Source organism: Lynx canadensis, chromosome B2 (assembly GCF_007474595.2).
Source record: "Lynx canadensis isolate LIC74 chromosome B2, mLynCan4.pri.v2, whole genome shotgun sequence".
Taxonomy (NCBI): Eukaryota; Metazoa; Chordata; class Mammalia; order Carnivora; family Felidae; genus Lynx; species Lynx canadensis.
This window is the reverse complement of record NC_044307.1, coordinates 74,393,374-74,415,157: the sequence shown is the minus strand read 5'-3', so window position 1 is coordinate 74,415,157 and position 21,784 is coordinate 74,393,374. Positions and strand designations below refer to the sequence as shown.

Genomic DNA, 21,784 nt, shown 5'->3' with positions numbered 1-21,784 from the left:
CCCCACCTCCGGGTTGCGCCGATAATCCCAAGGCCGGGGTGTCATGTTCCCTTCGGATTCCCGGGAAAGGCCACAGTTTAGGTGCTGCCACGCGAGGCCTTCTGAGCAAACACTAGCCAATCCTCATGAGGCATACACGAGCCCCAGCCAATCAACGCCCGTCTTATTCCTGGGTCCCGCCCGCGCCGGCCTTTTTCCCCCCTGCCCCCTTCCCCGTGCCTGTAGTCGCGGCTGTGGTTGCAGTCGCCTCCACAGCTTTCCCGTGCGTGGGGACCAGCCTCCCCCTGGCATCGTTCGGTTTCTCCTGTTGTCTTCACTAAGGATGAGTCCCTGCGCTACTGTGTGTCCGTCTCGCGGAGACCACCGGCGTACTTTCATCTAGCGACTGGTGAGGGAGTGCCCAGCGCGGCTCCCCCGTGCGGAGCGGGTTTAGGCGACGGCGTCTCTTCAGCCTGGGGGGTGGCGGGGGGCGATGGGACAGTATTCAGTTTCCAGAGGGTGCGGGGTACTGGGGACGCCAGTGGCGCAGATGGACCGCGGGGAAGAGACCCAGTGGCCCCGAGACTGACGCACTTCGTGTAAGACGGCGCTAAGCGGGCCGTGGGGCCCGTGTCAGAGCGCCCTCCTCCCCGCAGCGTGGCTCTGCTAATGAATGGTCTGTTCAGCAAAGTGCTACGTTGCTGACCTGCCTGACACGCCCTCCAGCGTTGCTGCCTTGCTAGTTTCACATAGTTGCCGGTATCACTTCCCTTGGAGCCTTGAATTTGAAGCCATTCCTTGAAGCATTATCCCTTCCTGGGGGTCACATAGTTTTAGTCCACTTTGGGGATACTAACTGTGAAGTTCTGTGTGAATTGACTATAGTCAAGACCGGTGAAAAGGGACCGGTTCTTTTGGGGGTGGGGGAGACAGAGACGATAGAGGCTTTTTATTCTTGTGTCTTGTCCGGTTCCAAATAGTTTTAGTTCAGCAGACATCCTTGGCTACTGTTTTCCAACATATTAATAAAACCTCAGGGTTTCTTTTTAGGAAGCAGAAATTGGTATAGCACTCCCGCCCCTTTCCGCTGCTCCATGCTTCGAAGTAGAGCGTTCGAAATTCGATATTTATAGAATTACTGAAAGAATGTGACTTTTATGAGTGATTGTGTTTCTTTACCCATAATGTACCAGTTCACATTCTTGTATAGCCACTTGTTCTTCTCACTCCTTTTTCTGTTTTCAATTCCTTGATTTTTAATTGGTTTTAGAAACTGGTATAGATTAGATGAAGACAGAAAGATCTGTTTTGTAAAAAGAACTTATTACAGATATTTGTAGAAACTTTAGCCAAAGCAGAATTTACCTCAAGGAATTTTTTAAAATGGCTATTCCGTTATTTAATTAAAAACAAACAAACAAACAAAAAACAACCTTGCATTGAGGGCTCTTAGTATCCTAAATTCTATGATGGAACTTAATACATTCTTTTACTCTCATTATGCTTTAGGACCATATAAAGTTCCATAGACCATAAATGGATTTACCTATTACATAAAGGAGCTCAGTATTACTTGGCTTATTATTATAAACGGTATCAAAATTTGGTATTATTAATAGGTCAATGACTTTTTGCCACATGTAGAGATGTGCCTGCCCCCTAAAATTGGGCAATTATTCTGTTGTGAAACACTGATAAAGTATTCAAGTTCCTATTTTTTGTACCAAGAGAATATTTGAGAAAATGTTAGACTAAAATGTAATATTGATAAAGCAAAATTATTAATTTCCTAAAGGAGTAAGTGCTTGTGTTTTAAAATTGTTATGTGAACTCTTTTCAGGACTTAACACAAGGAATTAAAGATGTTTATGACTCTTCAATTATGAGTTATAATTTGTAGCTTTGTAAGTTAATTTAATATATATAAGTTTAAAAGGAAGATGTTTTAGTATTAGTGTTTTTACCAATAAACCTGCTTATTGAATATATGTGTATATACTTATATATATATTTAAGTATATATACTATATATATATTGCACACACCTATATATAGTAAGAAATATAAAGAAATACAGTATTCTCCCCCCACCCCAAAAGAACTTAAAATCTTTGTGTAGGCAAGGTACATACTAACAGGGCAAGTTATTATCATCTACTTTGCAGATGGAGATACTGGAATAGGGAGATTAAGTTATTTGGCCAAGGTTTTAGATAGCAGGAACCCAATTCTTATGGCTACAAATAAGGGTAATTTTTTTCTACTACACTATTCTACTTCTCATTAAAGATTTCCTAACTGCATTTTGAGAGAGCAGTTTGGGTAGAGTAGAATAGGTGGAATCTAGAGTATAGGCTACTTAAACTTTCACATAAATTTCCTCATTGTAAAATGAAGGTGCTCATGTATAAAGGGGCAGTATGAGGCTGAAATTTATGTGACGCACCATGGTTGTCCATATGAAAGTTCAAAAGATGGTAGACACTCTGTAAGCCATGGCATGTTAAGCAGCCTTGTAAAAGTTTGGGTGAAAAGGATTCCAAGCAGAAAGGACTCTAATATAGTTATGCCATTTTCCGACCTCCTTACCAATAATGTCCCGTTTCCTCCCTTTTTTTTTCCTCTTAAATATTTGTTGGGTGCTTACATATGAATGAATTGTCTCATTTATTTTTCAGAACAACTCGGGAAATAGTTGTTATCCCCTTTTTCCAAATGAGAGAATTGAAGCTTAGGAAATTGTGACGTGCCTAGGATCATTTAGTTAGTGGTGTACCTGGGTTACTAGCTGAGCCAGATGTTCTGAATTTAGAGTCTGAATTTTACATGGTCTCTAGACTCAGTTGATATCCTCTTCCTGAGATCACAAGGCTAACCTACGTGAAATAGAGATATTGGGTTTGGAGAATGGCATGATCAGATTTGTGTCTTACGAAGATACCTAAACTCCTAACCAAGGATAAGTGGACCGATTATGACCTTTGTTAAGGGCTCATCCTCTGCTGGCTAACACCTTTTGTGGTGGGCCAGTTCTTAAGATTGAACAATTGCCTGTAGCTAGCTACACTCCTCCAACTCAGTTTTCCATCAGCATTTCATAATACTCACATGTAAAATAACTTTCTACCTTCAATTTTTATTTGTTGCTTTCTTTAAGTTTGTTTTGTTTTTCTGATTTCCAAAGTTTTACCCCTTAACTCTGCTTGACTGCCCTATGTATAATCAGGCCAGAAACCTGGGAGTTATCACCATATCTTGTCAATTCAAGAGCTTAAATATCTAAATGTGTCTCTGAATTGCACATTTTCTTTATCCCAAAGAAGGGCACATAGGACTGTCTACATAATCTGGTCCATCCTTGTGTATATGTTAGGCCTCACTCTTTTCTATTTTCTGAATTACTTGGAATTTTCAGGATAGACTAAAATGATTCTAATGCTTTTATTTATATTTACTGTTCCCTCTGCCTTGAATGTCCACCTACCCTGAATTTATCAGGGAAACCTGTGCTCATCCTAATATGGGAAATTTTCCCTATGTCTCTCGTCAACTCCTTATTCCTATGATTCACTTGTTTTTATCTTTACCAGGTTTATAATAATATGTTTTTATTCCTTAAAAAAAATCAGTCTCTATCAAACTGTGACCCTTTGGTAGAGACTATGATAGGTAATAAATTTTGCTCATTCAATACAGATGTTAAATGAGCTATAGTTTCACTTAAGTATTATCCGTGAGCCTATACTTTTATCATTTTATCTGAAATATACATGCCGTATTTATTTTGTATTCCTAGTACCATGTGACATACAGTGGATGCACTGGAGAGGCAGTGTACTGTAGTAGAAATAGCTTGAACTTTGCTGTTAAACAGATCTGTGTTTGAGTTCTAACTCCTCTTTTATTGGTGCAATGATTCTCATGGCTTACTTAATTAACCTCTGTGATGTAAGATGTCCAGTACATATTAGATGCTTAATAAATATTTCCCTTGCTTTCTTTGCCTTCAGTAAGCATTTGTTGAATGCATAAATAACATTTACACTGGTAATTGGAAATACGGGCCTGGAATTTAGGAGAGATGTGAGGGTAGGAGACAGATTTGGGAATTATGAGCATGTAGGTTACAGTTAAAAACTAGAAAGAAATTGAAATTATCCACGGACACTATGAAGTAGAAAGGAAAAGAAGACTGAAGGCCAACATGCGAAGGTAAGGGGAGGTGACAAAGTCTTTGGAAGATGTGGTGAGAGAGAGCCCATGCTTAAATGTTTCAGTAATTCCCTATGCTTTCAGTATCCCTTTCTAGATACCTTGGGAGAATGCAGTGTTAATGACTCAAAAGCAGGGGAGTCAAGTAAGAACAGAAAGTATCTTTAAAGATTTAGCAATTTGGAAGTCATTTTGGTAACCTTAGTATATGTGGTTTAATTGTAGAAGTATGCATGGAAACCAGGTAGCAGAGACAGTGAAGTTCAAACATGAATTTTGAGATTAAATTTGTTACCCTTTTGTTACTGAAGAAATAATAGTAATGAAAGCTGCTATTTGTTGAACGCCTGTTTATTGAACTGCCAGGTACAGTGCTTAGTAGTTTCATTTATCATTACAGTAACCTTGTGAGGTTGGTGACATTGTCTCCATTTTCAAATGAAGAAATGAGAGATTATGTAATTTTTAGAGTTACATAACTGGTAACAGCTGGCATTGCTATATTTGAATCCAAATATGTAAGACGCTAAGAAACATTAGCTCTTAGTCACTTCCTTATTTATGTTGTTAGTATTCTGTATGTTTCTCCATATATTTTAGTATGCTACCATTTTTGCATTTGGTATTTTTTTTCCATTAAAATGTTTATATATAGTAACATATTAGGGAATTTTCTTCTGTTATACCTTAATTCTTTTGTGTAGTGTGTGAGGTATTTGCTGGTAAGTAGTTCTTTTCAGGTATTATGAATGCACTGAAAATGCAAAGGTGGAAAAATTTTAGAGCCTCAAAAGAATGAAATTAACTACAAGTGACTATTTTGCCATATAGCTTATTTTCCAGTTTTCACATTTTAAACACTTCAGGCTTTGGCGCCTTTTTCTTTATGTTAACTAACAACAAAATGCTTTGCTTTTGACACGAACACTTTAAGGTGGGATGTTAGAAAGCCTATATCAAATTATAAAACATGCAGACCAGTAGAAACAGAACTGGAACTAGAAGGGACTAGAAGTACTCTAATTCTTTACTGTCATCTCCAGATGGGGAAGTCAGAATAGCGAAGAACCAGTTAGATTTAGGACTTCTTATTCTTAGTGTGTGGTTTGAAATGGGAGTGGAAAGTGCAGATTGGCGATGTTTCGTACCTGTCTATGGTGCACAGTTTTCCCTACATGTATAGTAAACTCATATGTGTCTCTCTAAATAACTTTCTTATAACTGTTTTTCTTTGTCATTCAAAGTGTATATTTAAAAAATTAAAATGAAAAAAAGTATTTTGGAGAATTTGTTTTATTTTTAAAATTTATTCAGTTTATTTAAAACAAGAAAAAGCAAACAACTGGTTCATCCATTTCTGTCCCTGCCCCCCCACCCCCCCAAATTCCGTAACTACCAATTTGTTCTCTATCTGTGAGCTTGTTTTTGTTTTAAGATAACCACACATGAAAGAGTCATGCTATTTACTTTTCTCTGACTTATTTCACTTAGCATAATGCCTTTGAGGTCCATTCATGTTGTTGCAAATGGCAAGATTTCATCCTTTTTAATGAATGACTCAGTAATATTTCATTGTGTGTGTGTGTGTGTGTATGTGTGTGTGTGTGTGTGTGTGTATAACTTCTTTATCCATTTATCCATTGATGGATGCTTAGGTTCTTTCCTTATCTTGACTATGCAGTGAACATAGGGGTACGTATATCTTTTCAAGTTCGTGTTTTTGTTTTCTTTGCATAAATAGCCAGAAGTGGATTTGCTGGATCATATGGTAGTTCTATTTTTAATTTTGGGGGGAACCTCCATACTATTTTCCATAGTGGTTGTATCAATTTATATTTCTACCTATAGTGTACAGGGGTTCCTTTTTCTCCACATCCTTGGCAATACTGGTTATTTCTTATCTTTTTGATAGTAGCCATTCTAGCAGGAGTGAAGTGATATTTTATTATGGTTTTGATTTGCATTTCCCTGATGATTAGCAATATTGAGCAATTTTTCATGTACCTGTTGGGCATCTGTATGTCTTCTTTGGAAAATTGTCTGTTTAGATCTTTTGCTCATTTTTTAAATCCGATGGTTTGGTTTTTTGCTCTTGAATTGTATGAATTCTTTGGATATTTATATAAATTATAGCTCTTTATCAGATATCTGATTTTTTTTAAGTTTATTTAGTTTTTTTGAGAGAGTGAACAGTGTAGGGGCAGAGAGAAAGAGGGAGACAGAGAATCCCAAGCAGGCTCTGCACTAACAGAGATGTGGGGCTTGAACTCACAAACTTTGAGATCATGACCTGAGCTGAACCCAAGAGACAGAGAGTTAACCAGCTGAGCCACCCAGATGCCCCTCGGATGTATGATTTCCAAAAATTTTTCTCCCATAAAGTAGGTTGCTTTTTCATTTTGTTTATGGTTTTGTTTATGGTTTTGCCGTGCAGAAGCTTTTTCATTTGATGTGGTCCCACTTGTTGATTTTTTTGCTTTTGTTGCTTTTGGTGTCAGATTAAAATAATCCTCTCCAAGACCTATGTCAGAGAGTGTATTGCCTGTGTTTTCTTCTAGGCGTTTTATGGTTTCAGCTCTTACATTTAAGTCTTTAATGCATTTGAGTTAATTTTGGGGTATGGTTTAAGATAGGGGTCCAGTTCCCAGCACCATTTGTTGAAGAGACTCCTCTTGCCATCGTATATTCTTGGTTCCTTGTTGTAAGTTAATTGACCATTTATGCGTGGGCTTATTTCTGGCCTACTTTGTTCCACTGATGCATGTGTTTCTTTGTATGCCAGTGTCATGCTGCTTTAATTACTACAGTTTTGTAATATAGATTGAAATCAGGGGACATGATGCTTTCAGGTTTGTTCTTTCTCTCTTGCTTTGGCTATTTGGGGTCTTTTGTGATTCCATACAAATTTTAGGATTGTTTGTTCTATTAAGTATTTTTGATAGTTTGATACCTTGGAGAAGAGAATGTACATAGAATTTCTATTATAAAATCTTTAAAATATAGCCATTATGAAATGGATTGATTAGTTACTTATAATCCAGAGATTAAAAAAAAATCCAGAGGACAAAAATACTGAAAAAAAAATTAGGAGATGATAAAAAGATGATGGAGAAATGTTGATTGTAAAGTAGTCCACTCTAGGTATAAAATTTCTAATATATCAGTAGTTTTCTAACATGAAGTAAAGAAACTGAAGAATAGTAGTTTGTCAGATAGTTTACAAATAGTATTTCATTTCTCCAGATCTGAATGGGGCAAAGCAGACAGGGTGGCATATTGGAAAAAAAGGAAGCTAGAGGCTCTTATATGGTGGCTGAGTTTTTTTTTTTTTTTTGTATTTTCTATATCCTCTCTAATCAATATATTAGCATTTATGTATATTTTTAGATGTTTATTTTTGAATAGCTTTTCATGCACATGGTGAAGCGTTTAAAAGTGGTTCCTAGTAAAATGCAGGTAAAGTCTGCCTTCCATTTCTGACTCCAACCATTGGTGCCCTTCTGCAGAGGAACCATTCTTTTGTGTATTCTTCTAGACTTCTTCCATGCATTTTCAAGCATGAACATGTAAATACATATACATCTTTTCCACAAATGATATTACATATACTTCACATTTTAAAAAACATTTTGAAGTATATATTGCAGATTACAGTAAATATATAGCTACTTTGTTTTTTTTCATACATGAATACTATTCTGTTGCATGGACATAACATAATTACTTCTAACTAGGTTTTTTTCCACACTTTACTATTTCAAACAGTGACTCAGTGAATAATCCTATACTTATGCCATTTCACACATGGATATATTTTTCTAAGATAAATTCCTAGAAGTAAAATTGCTTGGGTTAGAAAAAAGTGTACACTTTACATTTTCATAAATACTGGTAAATTGCTCTCCAAAGAGATTGTATAAGTTTATATACTCACTGGTAATGGGGTAGGGAACCTATTTTCTTACAATCCTGTCAGTACATAGTAATACCAACCTTTGCTATTCTGATAGATAAAAAATGGTATCTCATAGTTTTTTTTTTTTTTTTTTTAAGCTTTTATTTTAATTCCAGTTAGTTAACATACACTGGTATATTAGTTTCAGGTATACAAATAGTTATTCAACAATTCTGTGACTCACCCCGTGCTCATCACTGACAAATGCACTCCTTAATCCCATCACCTGTTTAACCCATCCCCCCCATTACCATCAATTTATTCTCCGTGATTAACTCTGTTATCTTGATTTGTCTCTCTCCCCACCTTTGTTCATTTGTTTTGTTTCTTAAATTCCACATATGAGAGAAATCATACAGTATTTGTCTTTTTCTGACTTACTTATTTCACGTAGTATTATACTATGTAGATCCATCCATGTTGTTACATGTTATCTTATTTTAGTTTCTATTTGCATTTTTTTTTTTTTTTTTTTTTTTTTTTTTTAGTGAGATGAGTCTCATTTTTAAAATCTGTCTAAATTTCCTGGTTTTTGGGGCACCTGGATGGCTCAGTCGGTTGAGCGTCCAACTTCGGCTCGGGTCATGATCTCACGGTCTGTGAGTTTGAGCCCTGCATCAGCCTCTGTGCTGACAGCTCAGAGCCTGGATCCTGTTTCAGATTCTGTGTCTCCCTCTCTCTCTGCCCCTCCTCTGCTCATGCTCTGTCTCTCTCTCTCTCTGTCAAAAGTAAATAAACATTAAAAAAAATTTTTTTTTAAATAAAATAAATTTCCTGTTTTTTCTTTTTTTGGAGTAATGTTATATTCTTTGAGGTTTTTTTCTCCTTATTTTAATGTAGGTTTTAAACTGATTAAATGTATTAATCTTTTATACCTTTTGAATTTCAGATCATAGGTAGAAAGGACTTTTTGTTGTTTGAAATTATAAAAAAGAGTCACCCATGCTCTTCTAGTGCTTTTATGGTATTTATATGTTTGTCTTTGACTCATCTGGAATTTATATTGGTGTAAGGTATAAAGTAAGTATGTAAAGTTTTTTTTTTTTTTTTCCAGGTTGATACCTAGTTGTTTTGATACCTGATGTTTAATTATTATCTCCTCTTATAGTAGAGACTTTCTAGGCAGAGAGAACATTATCACAGTGCCTGGCTCTTAGTAAAAACCAAATGACGAGAGAGTTGTGCTGGTGGTAGTAATGAAATAATTTTAGGGGGTAAAGGTTGAGATGGGATTGCTATAAAGAGGGTAAATTTAAGTGTGTTTATAGCTTGTGGGGACATAGCTAATAAGAGTGTAAAAATATAAGGGAGAAGGAATGAAGCTTTTGGAAGCAAAAAGAGGTGGACTCCAGAATACAGATACAGAGGTTAACCTTAAACAGGAGACTGGATTAAAGGAGGAGAGAATGATTAGTATAGTTCTAGAATACTGTGGATGTGAAGGTGAAAAGTTGATAGACTTTTATTTTTTTGAAATAGGAATTAGGGGCACTTAAATATGGAGGTGGCTGTAAAGTACTTGAGGAGAGCAAGAGGTAGATTTTGTATTTTTTACTTTTTCTTTCCCTTTTTTTTTATAGGTCACCCTTGCAATTATGGATATTTAAAAGGACCAGACAGTGTGGAGGGGGGAGTTCCCCTCCTCACTCCCCCTTGGTGCTTGACTCCAGGAATAATTTATAAACTGTGGAAAGTTTTTTTTTTTTAATAAAGAACTTGTATTTGATATAAACTTTATAGAGCTATTTATAATTTTTTGATTAAAGTGCCAAAATAAATTGTATAAAGGTATATAGTTTTATACTACCACCGTGAGGGTTTAAATTATAATCCTAAAAGGTCATTTATTCTCTATAAATCTTTCTGAATAGCACCGTTTTGTCTTGGCTTTTTCATTTTTAAAAATTAGTCTTAACGGACTATCTTGAACTAAAATTAAGCAGTCTAAAAACAATTAGGATGAATTCTTCCATCCCTGACTGTACATCAAAGTGTCGATCCCTGAAACATGCTTTGGATGTCCTTTCTGTGGTAACAAAGGGGAATGAAAACCAGATAAAGGCCTTTCTCTCCAGTTATTGTTACAATGCTGCAACTATCAAAGATGCCTTTGGCAGAAACGCTCTCCACCTTGTTTCCTCCTGTGGAAAGAAAGGAGTATTAGATTGGCTTATTGAAAAAGGAGTGGATCTGCTGGTGAAAGACAAGGAATCAGGATGGACAGCTTTGCACAGAAGCATTTTTTATGGACATATTGATTGTGTTTGGTCTCTGTTGAAGGTAAGTGTCATTTGTTTATTTAAAACTATTTCATCCAGCATATGTTTTTCTTAGTCTTTTTCAAAGACTCCACTTACTTTCCAAAGATTTGAGTTTGTTCTTATCAATTGTTTGGTATTTTTTTCTATTGTAACTACTCTTCTTTAGAATTCAAATCCCATATATATTTTTACTTAAACTTTTTGTGATGTAGAATTTTAAATATATACCAAAGTTTACAATATATAATAGACTGTTGGCTAGTTTTGTGTTCTATATGTCCCCACTGACTTTGTTTATCTCATACTATTTTGAAGTAAATCCCACACATTTTATCATTTAATCAGTATTATGTATCTTTTAGTATTCTTAAGAAATACGCTTTTTATGTAACTATTATTAGCTACTTTAAAAGGGTACTAGTTATTGAAATATAACATTTAGGGACTGTTTTTGGGTAGTATGTTTATTTCTTGTTTGGCTAAGATAAAATTAGTTGTGAAAACATTAATGATTAGAATCAGCTTAATTTATTTGAAATTTCCCATCAAGTAGATTAAATTTAGGTGTGTTGTACTCCATAGCCAAACAATGAAGTGTTTTGAGATATACCTCAATGTCATTTCACTAATGAATGCATATGAAAAACTCAAAATCAGACATCATGATATTAAAATTGAAAAATTTCTTTTGTATAGGCATTTTGTCATGTTTGTAGAGGACACAGAAAAACAAAACACTTCCTATCCTCAGGGAACTTTTGGTCACATTAGGGAGCTTAGCTTAAGGGTCTTCATCTATTTTTAATTTTTAAAAATGTTTGCTAATTTAATTCCTCTTACTATGTAAAATGTTTGAATATTGGTTTAATTCCCTTACTTTAATCTTATTTTATATAGGAAGCTAGTTGGTATGAGTTAAAGCATTTTATCAACTCTACTTTTACCCTTTCCCACCTCTAAAACCTCAGCTGTTTTCAAGTATCTGCTAGAAAGCTGGATTACCGCTAGTCTCATCAAGGTTGAGGGGGTCCTTGGATTTTCTGTTATCATAGGGGTTGTTATTCAGGTGTCAGGATTTGGGGCTTCAGTTTGAAATAGCGTCTGGTTTGAATTTTGGGCCTTCCTTCTCTTTGGGGCTTCATTTTCGTTTAGAAATCCTTAATCATTCTTTTCTCCTTGGCTAAGAGAAGCCAGGAAATTGTGCCTTGGGCCTCCTTGCCCTTGGCTTGACTGTCTTTTGTTATCATCAGAGCCCTATTGATCAATGATAGGTATCTAACAGTGGATGTGTTCCACTGATAAAATTTTCCCACAGAAATCTTTCCTATCCTTTTAGTATTCAGGTCTCAACATATCATGCTATCTGCATTTTGATTTTTAGCATATTCTTCTGTCCTTTGACCTTTCAATGTTGTTTAATTGGAAGAGCTGCAGTTATAGGAGTGTTCATGTCAGTTCTACTTCTGGTCAGCTATAGCCCTTAGGATATTATGGTTGTCAGAAAGAGACCATACACAAATATACATTTAAAATAAATTGCATCGATTAAAAACTTTATAGTTGTAAGATTTTTTAATTGCCAAAATAAATTGTACAGTAAATATAAACCCATACTTTCAGTTCCTGTTTGCCAACAACAACAACCACCTCAGTAGAAACCTCTTGTCTATCAAAAGCTGGAGTAGAGACAGCGAATTTTATACATATCTTCTTTGGTTCCTTGATTCAATGACAAGATGTGTGCCTGGCAAAGATTGTTTATGCTTGTAGGGTCTTGCTGTATCTGTTGTTGCTATACCATTCTTTCATACTGGTGGTTTATTTATGGTACTTCTCTGGAAAAACTTTAACTTTTTCTATTTGTAAATAGAAGAACTAAATCATAGGATTTAGTGGATTAAATGCTATACTATTTATAGAGTATTTGGAACAATTTTTTTTTTTTTTTGAGTGCCTGATGAGTGCCAGGCATTAATCTAGGTCCTAGGGATGTGTAATGAACACAACAGACAGAATCCTTTTTTTTTTTGTTTGAGTTTTTATTTTAGTAGAAGGAGATAGACCAAAACCAAATAATTAAATAAACAAATGGGACAATAAGTGTTGGTGTATTAGATATCTTATTTCATGGAAACAGAAACCAACTACGGTTACCTAAGTAAAAGATATTTTATTAGAAGGGATATCAGATACCTCACAGAATAGACCAGTCATGAACCAGAACAATAAAATTCACTCTCAAATTATAAGCAAGACAAATCTCCTTAAACTCAAATAGAATGGTTATAAACTAAATAGAACTGATATGAAGTACCTTCCCACCTCCCTCCTCCAGGATAATTAGGTAGCAGGACCAGTTTATTAAAATTATTCTAGTTTCTGATGTTAAAACCATGTCCTTTGAATATAAGAGAATGCTTATTTTTCTGTTTTTTCTAGTATGAGGACATCTAGCCAGTGTATCCAAACGTACTTCCAAAGCTTTAAAGAATAGGCTTGAAAGAAGGAGAGAAGAGTATATCTCAATTTACCCCACTGGAAATTATAATCTCAAGATAGTCTTTTGATCCTCCCTTTTTTGGCAGTATATGGGCAGCAATAGTGAGAGAGCCATATTAAACTCATTCAACTTAGCTCATAACTAAGTTGGAAAACTAAGTTTGGAAAAATTGGTGTATCAGATACTTTTGCTGAACCACTTCATGTCATTTTGGCCTCACCTTTGTGTATAGGCTTCTAGCAGCTTTGTGTAGGTGTAAATCTGCACCTTGTTTCTAGCATCTAATGCATGCCCCTTATTTTATGCCCCAGAGCTTGGCATTCATGCATAACCGACCAAAAATACAGGAGAGTTAAATCCCCTTTAGAGCAACTGTTTGCTAATGAAGGCAAACACTTAGCCCTTTTATTCTTTGACTGGAGAATTATTCAGTGATATATTGTATAAGGTTTCCGGAATGCCCTGGTAGGATCATTCACAAGGCTCCTTAGCAGTGGCCTACTTGATAACACATTTTTGTATTGGTTTTTCCTCCTTTTATCTACTTTCCTAGCCCCTCAGTTTCTAGGATCTTTTCCCAAGGAAATTATCTGCATGCCAGTCTTTATCATATGCTTTGTTTTTGAGGAAGACAGTCAAAACAGTTCTCTGTATTTACAGACAGGTATCTCAGTAGTGTTACCAATGGTTTCTAGTGGAATAGCTATATAAAGCGCATCTGCTCCTTGTTGTAGATATTCTCAACAAATGCTCAGGCTTATAAGCCTGGTATATACTTAGATGATATTTAACAAACTAATGAATCTACCTATTCTTTTGGAGGCATGATCTGTATTTTATTTTTAAACAATTTTTTTTTTGAGAGACAGATAGAGTGTGTATATGTATGTGACCTGGGGAGGGGCAGGGGAAGAGAGAGAGAGAATCTTAAGTAGTCTCCATGCCCAGCGTGGAGCCCAGTGTGGAGCTTGATCTTGCTATGGTGAGATCATGACCAGAACCAAAATCAAGAGTTGGATGCTTAATCAACTGAGCCACCAGGAGCCCAAGAGTTGATCTTTAAATAAGTAGGATAGACTACACACTGGCCCTACAACCTTTAGAATTTAAGATGAGCATATTAGAAAATATGAGTCCCATATCTAGGGAGCTCTAATAAGTAAGTAAGTAAGTAAATAAATAAATAAATAAATGTAGTCTTATGCAATTGGAGCTACTTAGAATGATACAAATGTATGTAGTCTTACTAAGATCTAGTTGGTATGTATAATGTTTAGGAAAATTTATAAAACTGGCAAAATAAACTTTCTAGGGATCTCAGTTTCTGGGATCCCATTTGTTAAATTCTTAGCTTGGAGTACCCTATCTTGGAACTTACCTTTGTTACTCTTAAAAGGTCAAGCTCAGGTCTTCTCATATGGATTAATTATATCTAATTAAAAAAAAATACTAGGTAACATATAACTTTAAATTTATTAAGATCTTAGATCATTTCTGATTTAAATTTCTTTTTTTTTTTTTTTTTTTTTTTTTTTACTGGTTAGCTCATAGCTCATTTTAGTCTTTTTTGCTCATTGACAGTCCTTATGTAATCAAGTATTATAACCATCTAGAACACAGTGAATTTAGAATTGGTTTTAGTGTATTAGGAATCCATTGTTTCAAGGTAAGAGGAGATTCCTCTTTCGTAAGTAACCTAAAACAGAGTGTTCCAACATATTACACTTAGAGTTTAATAACTTCATAGTTCATCTCTGCCTGTAACTACCCAGGTGAACTGTGTGTACAGATGGGCTGTGATGGCTTGCACCAGTTAAAATAAGGATAAGTCTAATAGTTGAATGTCTTATTAAACTATCAACAAATAGTAATAGTTGTTTTTGAAAATAATGTTTTATATTTTAAAAACTACAGTTAAATAACAATAATATGAATCGAACCTTGCTTTCTATCCCTCCTGCCCCCTTGCACCATATTTTAGAAGAGACAAAAGTATGGTGATAGGGGTAGGGGTGTGCTAACTGCTTTAAATGTTCTATTTCGTGTTGGATTTTGAACTGTGAAGATACAAATTAAAGATTAGTTTAAATTCATCCTTAAAATATATACACACACATTCTCAGATTTTTTTTTAAGATACCATTAATTATATGTGATTTAGAGAAGCCACAATTAAATGATAATAAGATGAAAACCTATATCACACAAATAGAAATATAAATAGAGGAATATAAATAGAAATATAAAAATAAAGGAATATAGTTGTCTTAAATGTAAATACTTGGTATAATAACATTCAAGGCAAAAAGAGATGGGACCAAGGTGATCACATTATATAAATAGTAAATTCTAACAGAATGATTGTTCTGTCATTGCCTTGAAATCTTTATAGCCCTTAACTGGACTAGACATGGAACATGGCTCTTTAAATACATAATGTGTATGTGTACATGGACAGGCACAGACAGAGAGACCAGAGCTAGGGCATTCTAGGCAACCAGACTTGCCTTACTGTGTTAAACTTTCACATCTAGTTCATTTTGATTTTAAATGTTACTTATTTTATTTCTTAATGTTTTCTGGTTCTTTTATATTCTAAGAATTAGATATCTTATGTTTCTTAGTTCTCTTTCTGTGTGTGCGAAAAATGTGGGTGGGCATAGGAGGTAACGTATTTATATATATTTGTTTTCTATTTTTCTTTCTTTTTTTTTTTTTAGCATGGTGTTAGTCTGTATATTCAAGACAAAGAAGGCTTGTCAGCTTTGGATCTTGTAATGAAGGATAGACCAACTCATGTAGTATTCAAAACTACTGGTAAGAAAATTCCGCAAATATATCCCATTAAGGTATAGCTTAGAAAATTTTAATGAAACTTTGTTCTTATTAAAATACCTGAGAAGGGGCACCTGGGTGGCTCAGTCGGTTAAGCTTCGGGCTTCGGCTCAGGTCATGATCTCACGGTTCGTGGGTTCGAGCCCTGTGTCGGCTCTGTGCTGACAGCTCGGAGCCTGGAGCCTGCTTCGGATTCTGTGTCTCCCTCTCTCTCTGCCCCTCCCCAGCTCATTCTCTCTCTCTCTCTCTCTCTCTTTCAAGAATAAATAAACGTTAAAAAAAAAAAATACCTGAGAAAATTTGTGTGTGGATATCTGCAAGGAATTTTTACTTTGGTAAAAATACTTTTGGTGTATATTGGTTGATAATTTTAGGGTTTTATTCAGAACACTGATTGATTTTGCATTTTCAATTTCAGTTTATACTATGTTAGAGTAAGAACACAGCCTAAGTAGGAAGACGGTTGGAATTGTAACTACTGTAATTAATGTGCATCCAGAAAGTAACATCAGTACTGGAGGTAGAGCGGGAAAGGATGTGATTCTTCTACCCTCACATCCTTCTGATTTCACTTATTTCTCCAATTTGTTTGCTTTTCAACTTTGGAAATGGAAATTGGTGGAAAAGGAGAAGAGTTTTAAATGGAACTGCTCCATAATTTGCATTTAGTGAACAAGCAAGGACACATTCTTCATTTTTATTTCTACCTTGGGTACTATATTGCAGGTTACAGTTATAGATCTAGTCGAAAAATTTATACGCCTTCCAAAATAAAAATGAAGACTTAAAACTTAGCTGTGATTTTTTATCCCAGTTTAATGGGTATTACCCTGATCACTAGTGTGATTTTGCATCTATCAAGAGTAAACTATTAAAAGTTAATGTTTCTGTAGGAACAGTAACTAATATCACATTTGCTTCATCTAGAACCTTTATATTATATATAATGTAATAAACATCCTATATTTAAATAACTATAGGTATTATTTTCATGGCAACTAAATGGATATGGCAGGTGATATTTTACTCATTTGGCAGTTAAACTAACTGCTAATGAAACAAGGAACAAATGTTAGATTCCTAACATTGATACAGGACTGTGCTGATTTGGATTTTCTGTTTCTATTCCTAGAATTAGATAATGTGTTGATAGTTTCATAATGTAAGTGATAATGTTGGCAGCATCTTTCTAAATATGATGGTTAAATTAGTTCCTGTAAAGAGTCTCTGTTGAGGAAAACTGATTAGTAGAGTGTATCTATAGATTGAACTAAAACTGGTATTTGTTTTACATTTTAGATCCTACAGATGTCTACACTTGGGGAGATAATACAAATTTCACCCTGGGTCATGGAAGCCAGAATAGCAAACACCATCCAGAATTGGTGGATCTGTTCTCCAGGAGTGGGGTTTATATCAAGCAGGTAGTTTGAAGTATAATTTGAGTACTTTCAGAGATTAAAAAGAACTATTGTGTTTGATAGTTTATTTTTTTTTCATTTAGATTGTGTTAACTTTGTTGAAAGGATGATAACATTTTAATAAACAAATTGATCAATAGAACTTCACTAATTCTGTTTTAGATTTTGTTAGCTTTAATCCTACCTAGACTGTGATAAATACCATAAAACTATGAGATGTTTGTGCAAGCAGGGTTCGAAATTAGAAGGCACTATAGAGATATTACTTTAACTTTAAAAAGGTAGAGCTTCTGTTGACTTTCTAGCATTTGTTTCCATTTCACAAAAATTAAGAGTTCTTTACATTGTTTCTCAAGTGAATTTGTTATTGAAACTCATTGTTATTAGTTTTACGGGAGGGAACCTGAGTTCCTAAATATAAGTAATTATAAAATTTTAGTTAATATAATTGTGAAGGTTTGGTCTTTGGGCTTATTTCATTATGCTGAAGGATATCTTCCACTTCCATGGATTTTGCTACTGTTGACATAATCCTCTTTTTCTATAATGCAGTGTGTGTGTGTGTGTGTGTGTGTGTGTGTGTGTGTGTTCACCTGAGGTTGACTAGGTCCTCAGAATTCTTAAAATGCTATTCCACCCATTAGCAGCCACTGATGATTGATCACAATTAGGGCAGTTACAAAAGGTACCTCTTTTCCTTTTATGAATTAATATATGTAGTTTTCATGAGCTGAGAGTTTTCAGGAACAAGAATTTTTAAGCTGGTGAAGGAAGAAATGGTGGCATTAGGAAACCAGAGACTGACTACCTTCTGATCCTAAGATATATATGTTACAGAGGAAATGAGCATATTCCACTTGGTTAGGCTTATACATGAAACAGTACACTTAAGGAGAAAGCAACACGTAAGGCAAGAAAGTGAGAATATTTTGTGAAGAGATTAAGGATTAAGGAATTTTATTTACCACAGAATGAGGGTTGAAGCAAGCATTATGGATAGGTTAGAGAGGAAGAAAAACAGTGTAAAGTACAATCAGAAAAGAGAAGACAAGTTTTACAGGAATATTTACTGAGCACCAGTTATATAGAGAATCCCATTAGCCACTGAAAGGGGCTGATATTGTACTATAGAACCAAGTGAATTAGCTGAGATTATTAATTTTAACACAGTATATTCTAGAGAATTAAGGTGAAAAGCTGTAATTAGTTATCTCCTTAAAAAAAAAACTCAAGAGGTTTGGGGCACCTGGGTGACTCAGTTGGCTAAGCATCCAACGTCAGCTCAGGTCATGATCTTGCAGTCCGTGAGTTTGAGCCCTGCATCGGACTCTGTGCTGACAGCTCAGAGCCTGGAGCCTGCTTCAGATTCTGTGTCTCCTTCTTCTCTCTGCCCCTCCTCTACTCACAGTCTGTCTTTCAATAACAAATAAATGTTAAAAAAAAATAAAAAACGAAACAAAACAAAACTCAAGGTTTTGAGGCACCTGGGTGGCTCAATCGATTGAGCATCTGACTTAGGCTCAGGTCATGGACTCGTGGTTCATGAGTTCAAGCCCTGTGTCAGGCTCTGTGCTGACAGCTTGGACCCTGGAGTCTGCTTTGGATTCTGTGTCTTCCTCTCTCTCTGTCTCTCTGTTCCTCTCATGGTCACACTCTCTCTCTCTCTCTCTCTCTCTCTCTCTCTCTCTGTCTCTCACTCTTTCAAAAATAAAGATTTAAAAAGAAATTCGGAGGTTTTAAAGTTGGAAGACTTATTAAACTCTGGTATTGGTTGTTGAATAGAAGTCAGAAATATAGAGTGACATTCTAAGATTGGAGATAAAATTGAACAAAATGTATTATTTCTGGCTTCAAAAATTTTTCCTTTACAAATGCTAAATTTGTATTACAAATTTGAATACAATTTTGGGTTTTTAGACTTTCTGGGTATTTGTGATACAGCTAAATGAGATAATGACTTTATACATAACTTACCATAAGTGTACATATTCACAGAATTTACTAAGTAGTTAAAGGATATGTGTAAGTAGAGCTTGCAATTCAGCTTCTAATTTTCTTACTTTCCATAAGAGCTTGACTTTTTTCTAAGTCACTTTCTAATAATCCTAACATTTCTTTAATTCTTTAAAAAAATTTTTTTAATGTTTATTTTTGAGAGCGAGAGAGACAGCGCATGAACAGGGGAGGGGCAGAGAGAGAGGGAGACACAGAATCTGAAGCAGACTCCAGGCTCTGAGCTGTCAGCACAGAGCCCGACGCGGGGCTCAGACTCAAAAACTGCAAGATCATCACCTGAGCCGAAGTGGGATGCTTAACCAACTGAGCCACTTAGTCGCCCCTAAGATTTCTTTATTTCTTAATCATTTTTTATATCCAAAGTTAGAAATATTTATAGATGGCCTAAGAAATGTAAATGCAAATGATTTTTAAAAGTAAGCAAACAGAATTTTTAAATACTATATAAGGTAAAATAAATACACTGTATGTTAGATACATTGAAAAATAGTAAAGTGTGGCAGAAGGGTTAAGTATGTAGGTACCCAAACAGGCATACTTTGTTTTATTGCACTTCGCTTTATTGCACTTAACAGATACTGCATTTTTTACAAATTGAAGGTTTGTGGCAACCCTGCATTAAGTCTTTCGTTGCCATTTTTTTTCAATAGCGTTTCTTTACTTAATGTCTCTGTGTCACATTTTGGTAATTCTCTCAGTATTTCAAACTTTTTCCTTAGTATTACACAGACCATTGAAAAACTTGGGGGTTGGGGCACTTGACCCCTAATGCAATCAAAAATCTGTGCATAACTTCTAACTTCCCAAAAGCTTAGCTGCTGTTGACTTGGAGTCTTACTGAGAACATAGCACTATTTGTATGTTACATACATTATACTCTATATCCTTACAATAAAGTAAGCTAGAGAAAAGAAAATGTTATTAACAAAGTCATAGGAAAGGAAAATACATTTATTTATTTTTTAAAGTTTATTTGTTTATTTTGAGAGAGAGATAGCACAAGCTAGGAGGGGCAGAGAGAGGGAGAGACAGAAACCCAAGCAGGTTCCATGCCATAAGCATAGAGCCCAAGGTGGGGCTTGAACTTAAACTGTGAGATCATGACCTGAGCTGAGCTCTGGAGTCAGACATGTAACCGATTGTGCCACCCAGGTCCCCTGGAAAATACCTTTAAAGTACTGTACTGTATGTACTGGAAAACATCTGCATATAAGTGGATGTGCACTGAAATTCAAACCCATGTTATTCAGGGGTCAAGTGTATTTCTTCTGGGTGAGCTGTGATAAGTTATCTTTGATATTACCATTGTAATTGTTTTTGGGTAACACAAACTGCATCCATATAAGATGGTGAACTTACTTGATAAATGTGTACTGCACTGTCCATTGTTCCCTGTGTCTCTACCTCTTTTGGAGCCTCCCTATTCCCTGAGACACAAATTATTATAATCAGTCCAATTAAGAACTCTGCAACGGGGGTGCCTGGGTGGCTCAGTGGTTGAGTGTCCCAGCTTCAGCTCAGGTAATCATCTTGTGGTTGATGGGTTCAAGCCCCACGTTGGGCTCTCTGCTAACAGCTCAGAGCCTGGAGCCTGCCTTGGATTCTGTGTCTCTCTCTTTCTCTGCCCCTCCTCCGCTCATTTGTCTCTGTCTCAAAAATACATAAACATTGAAAAAAAATTGTTTTTAATAACAAAAAAAAAGAACTCTGCAGTGGCCTCTGAGTGTTCAAGTGAAAGGAAGAGTTGCATGTCTCTCGCTTTGATTCAGAAGCTAAAAATGATTCAGCTTAGTGAGGAAAGTGTGTCAAAAGCTGAGATAGGCTGGAAGCTAGACCTTATGAACCAAAGAGTGAACCAGGTTATGAATTGAAAGAAAAGGTTCTTGAAGGAAATTCAAAGTGCTTAATACAGTGAACACGTGAATGATAAGAAAGTGAAACGGCCTTATTGCCAAAATGGAGAAAGTTTTAATCACCTGGATAGAAGATCAAACGCTCGCCATAATAATCGCTTCAGCCAAAGCCTAATCCAGAGCAAGGCCCCAACTCTCTTCAATTCTGTGAGGGCTGAGAGAGGTGAGGAAGTTGCAGAAGAAACATTTGAAGTTGGCAGGGTTTGGTTTATGAAGTTTAAGGAAAGAAGCCGTACCCATAACATCAGAGTGCAAGGTGAAGTAGCAGGTGCTGATGTAAAAGCTGCAGCAAGTTATCCCAAAGTTCTAGCTAAGAGAATTAATGAAGGTGGCTCCACAAAACAACAGATTTTCCACGTAGACAAAACAGCTTTCTTTTGGAAGAAGATGCCGTCTAGGACTTTTATAGCTAGAGAGGAGTCAATGCCTGCCTTCCAGCCTTCAAAGGACTGGCCAACTGTCATGTTAGGGGCTGATGACTAAGCTGAAGCCAGTGCTCATTTACCATTCTTAAAACCCTAGGACCCCTAGGAATTATGCTAAATCTACTCTGCCTGTGCTCTACAACTGGAACAACAGAGCCTGAATGACAGCACATCTGTGCTGCCCACCTGTGGAGACCAGTGCTCAGAAAAAAAGATTCTTTCAAAATATGACTGCTCATTGATAACGCACCGGGTCACCCAAGAGCT

The 21,784-nt window shown here is 35.8% G+C and overlaps 1 protein-coding gene across 4 annotated transcripts in view; it reads left to right on the top strand.

The window, feature by feature from the left end:
- The first annotated feature begins 203 nt into the window (after nt 1-203).
- The window catches only part of IBTK (inhibitor of Bruton tyrosine kinase), a 91,504-nt gene continuing 69,923 nt past the window's right edge, over nt 204-21,784 (top strand). For all 4 annotated transcript variants that reach the window (XM_030315896.1, XM_030315894.1, XM_030315895.1 and 1 more), the window contains exons 1-4: nt 204-388; nt 9,727-10,426; nt 15,628-15,724; nt 17,042-17,166. In XM_030315896.1, the coding sequence (XP_030171756.1) occupies nt 10,106-10,426; nt 15,628-15,724; nt 17,042-17,166 (543 nt within the window). In that variant the 5' untranslated portion in view covers nt 204-388; nt 9,727-10,105. The remainder of the gene's footprint in view (nt 389-9,726; nt 10,427-15,627; nt 15,725-17,041; nt 17,167-21,784) is intronic.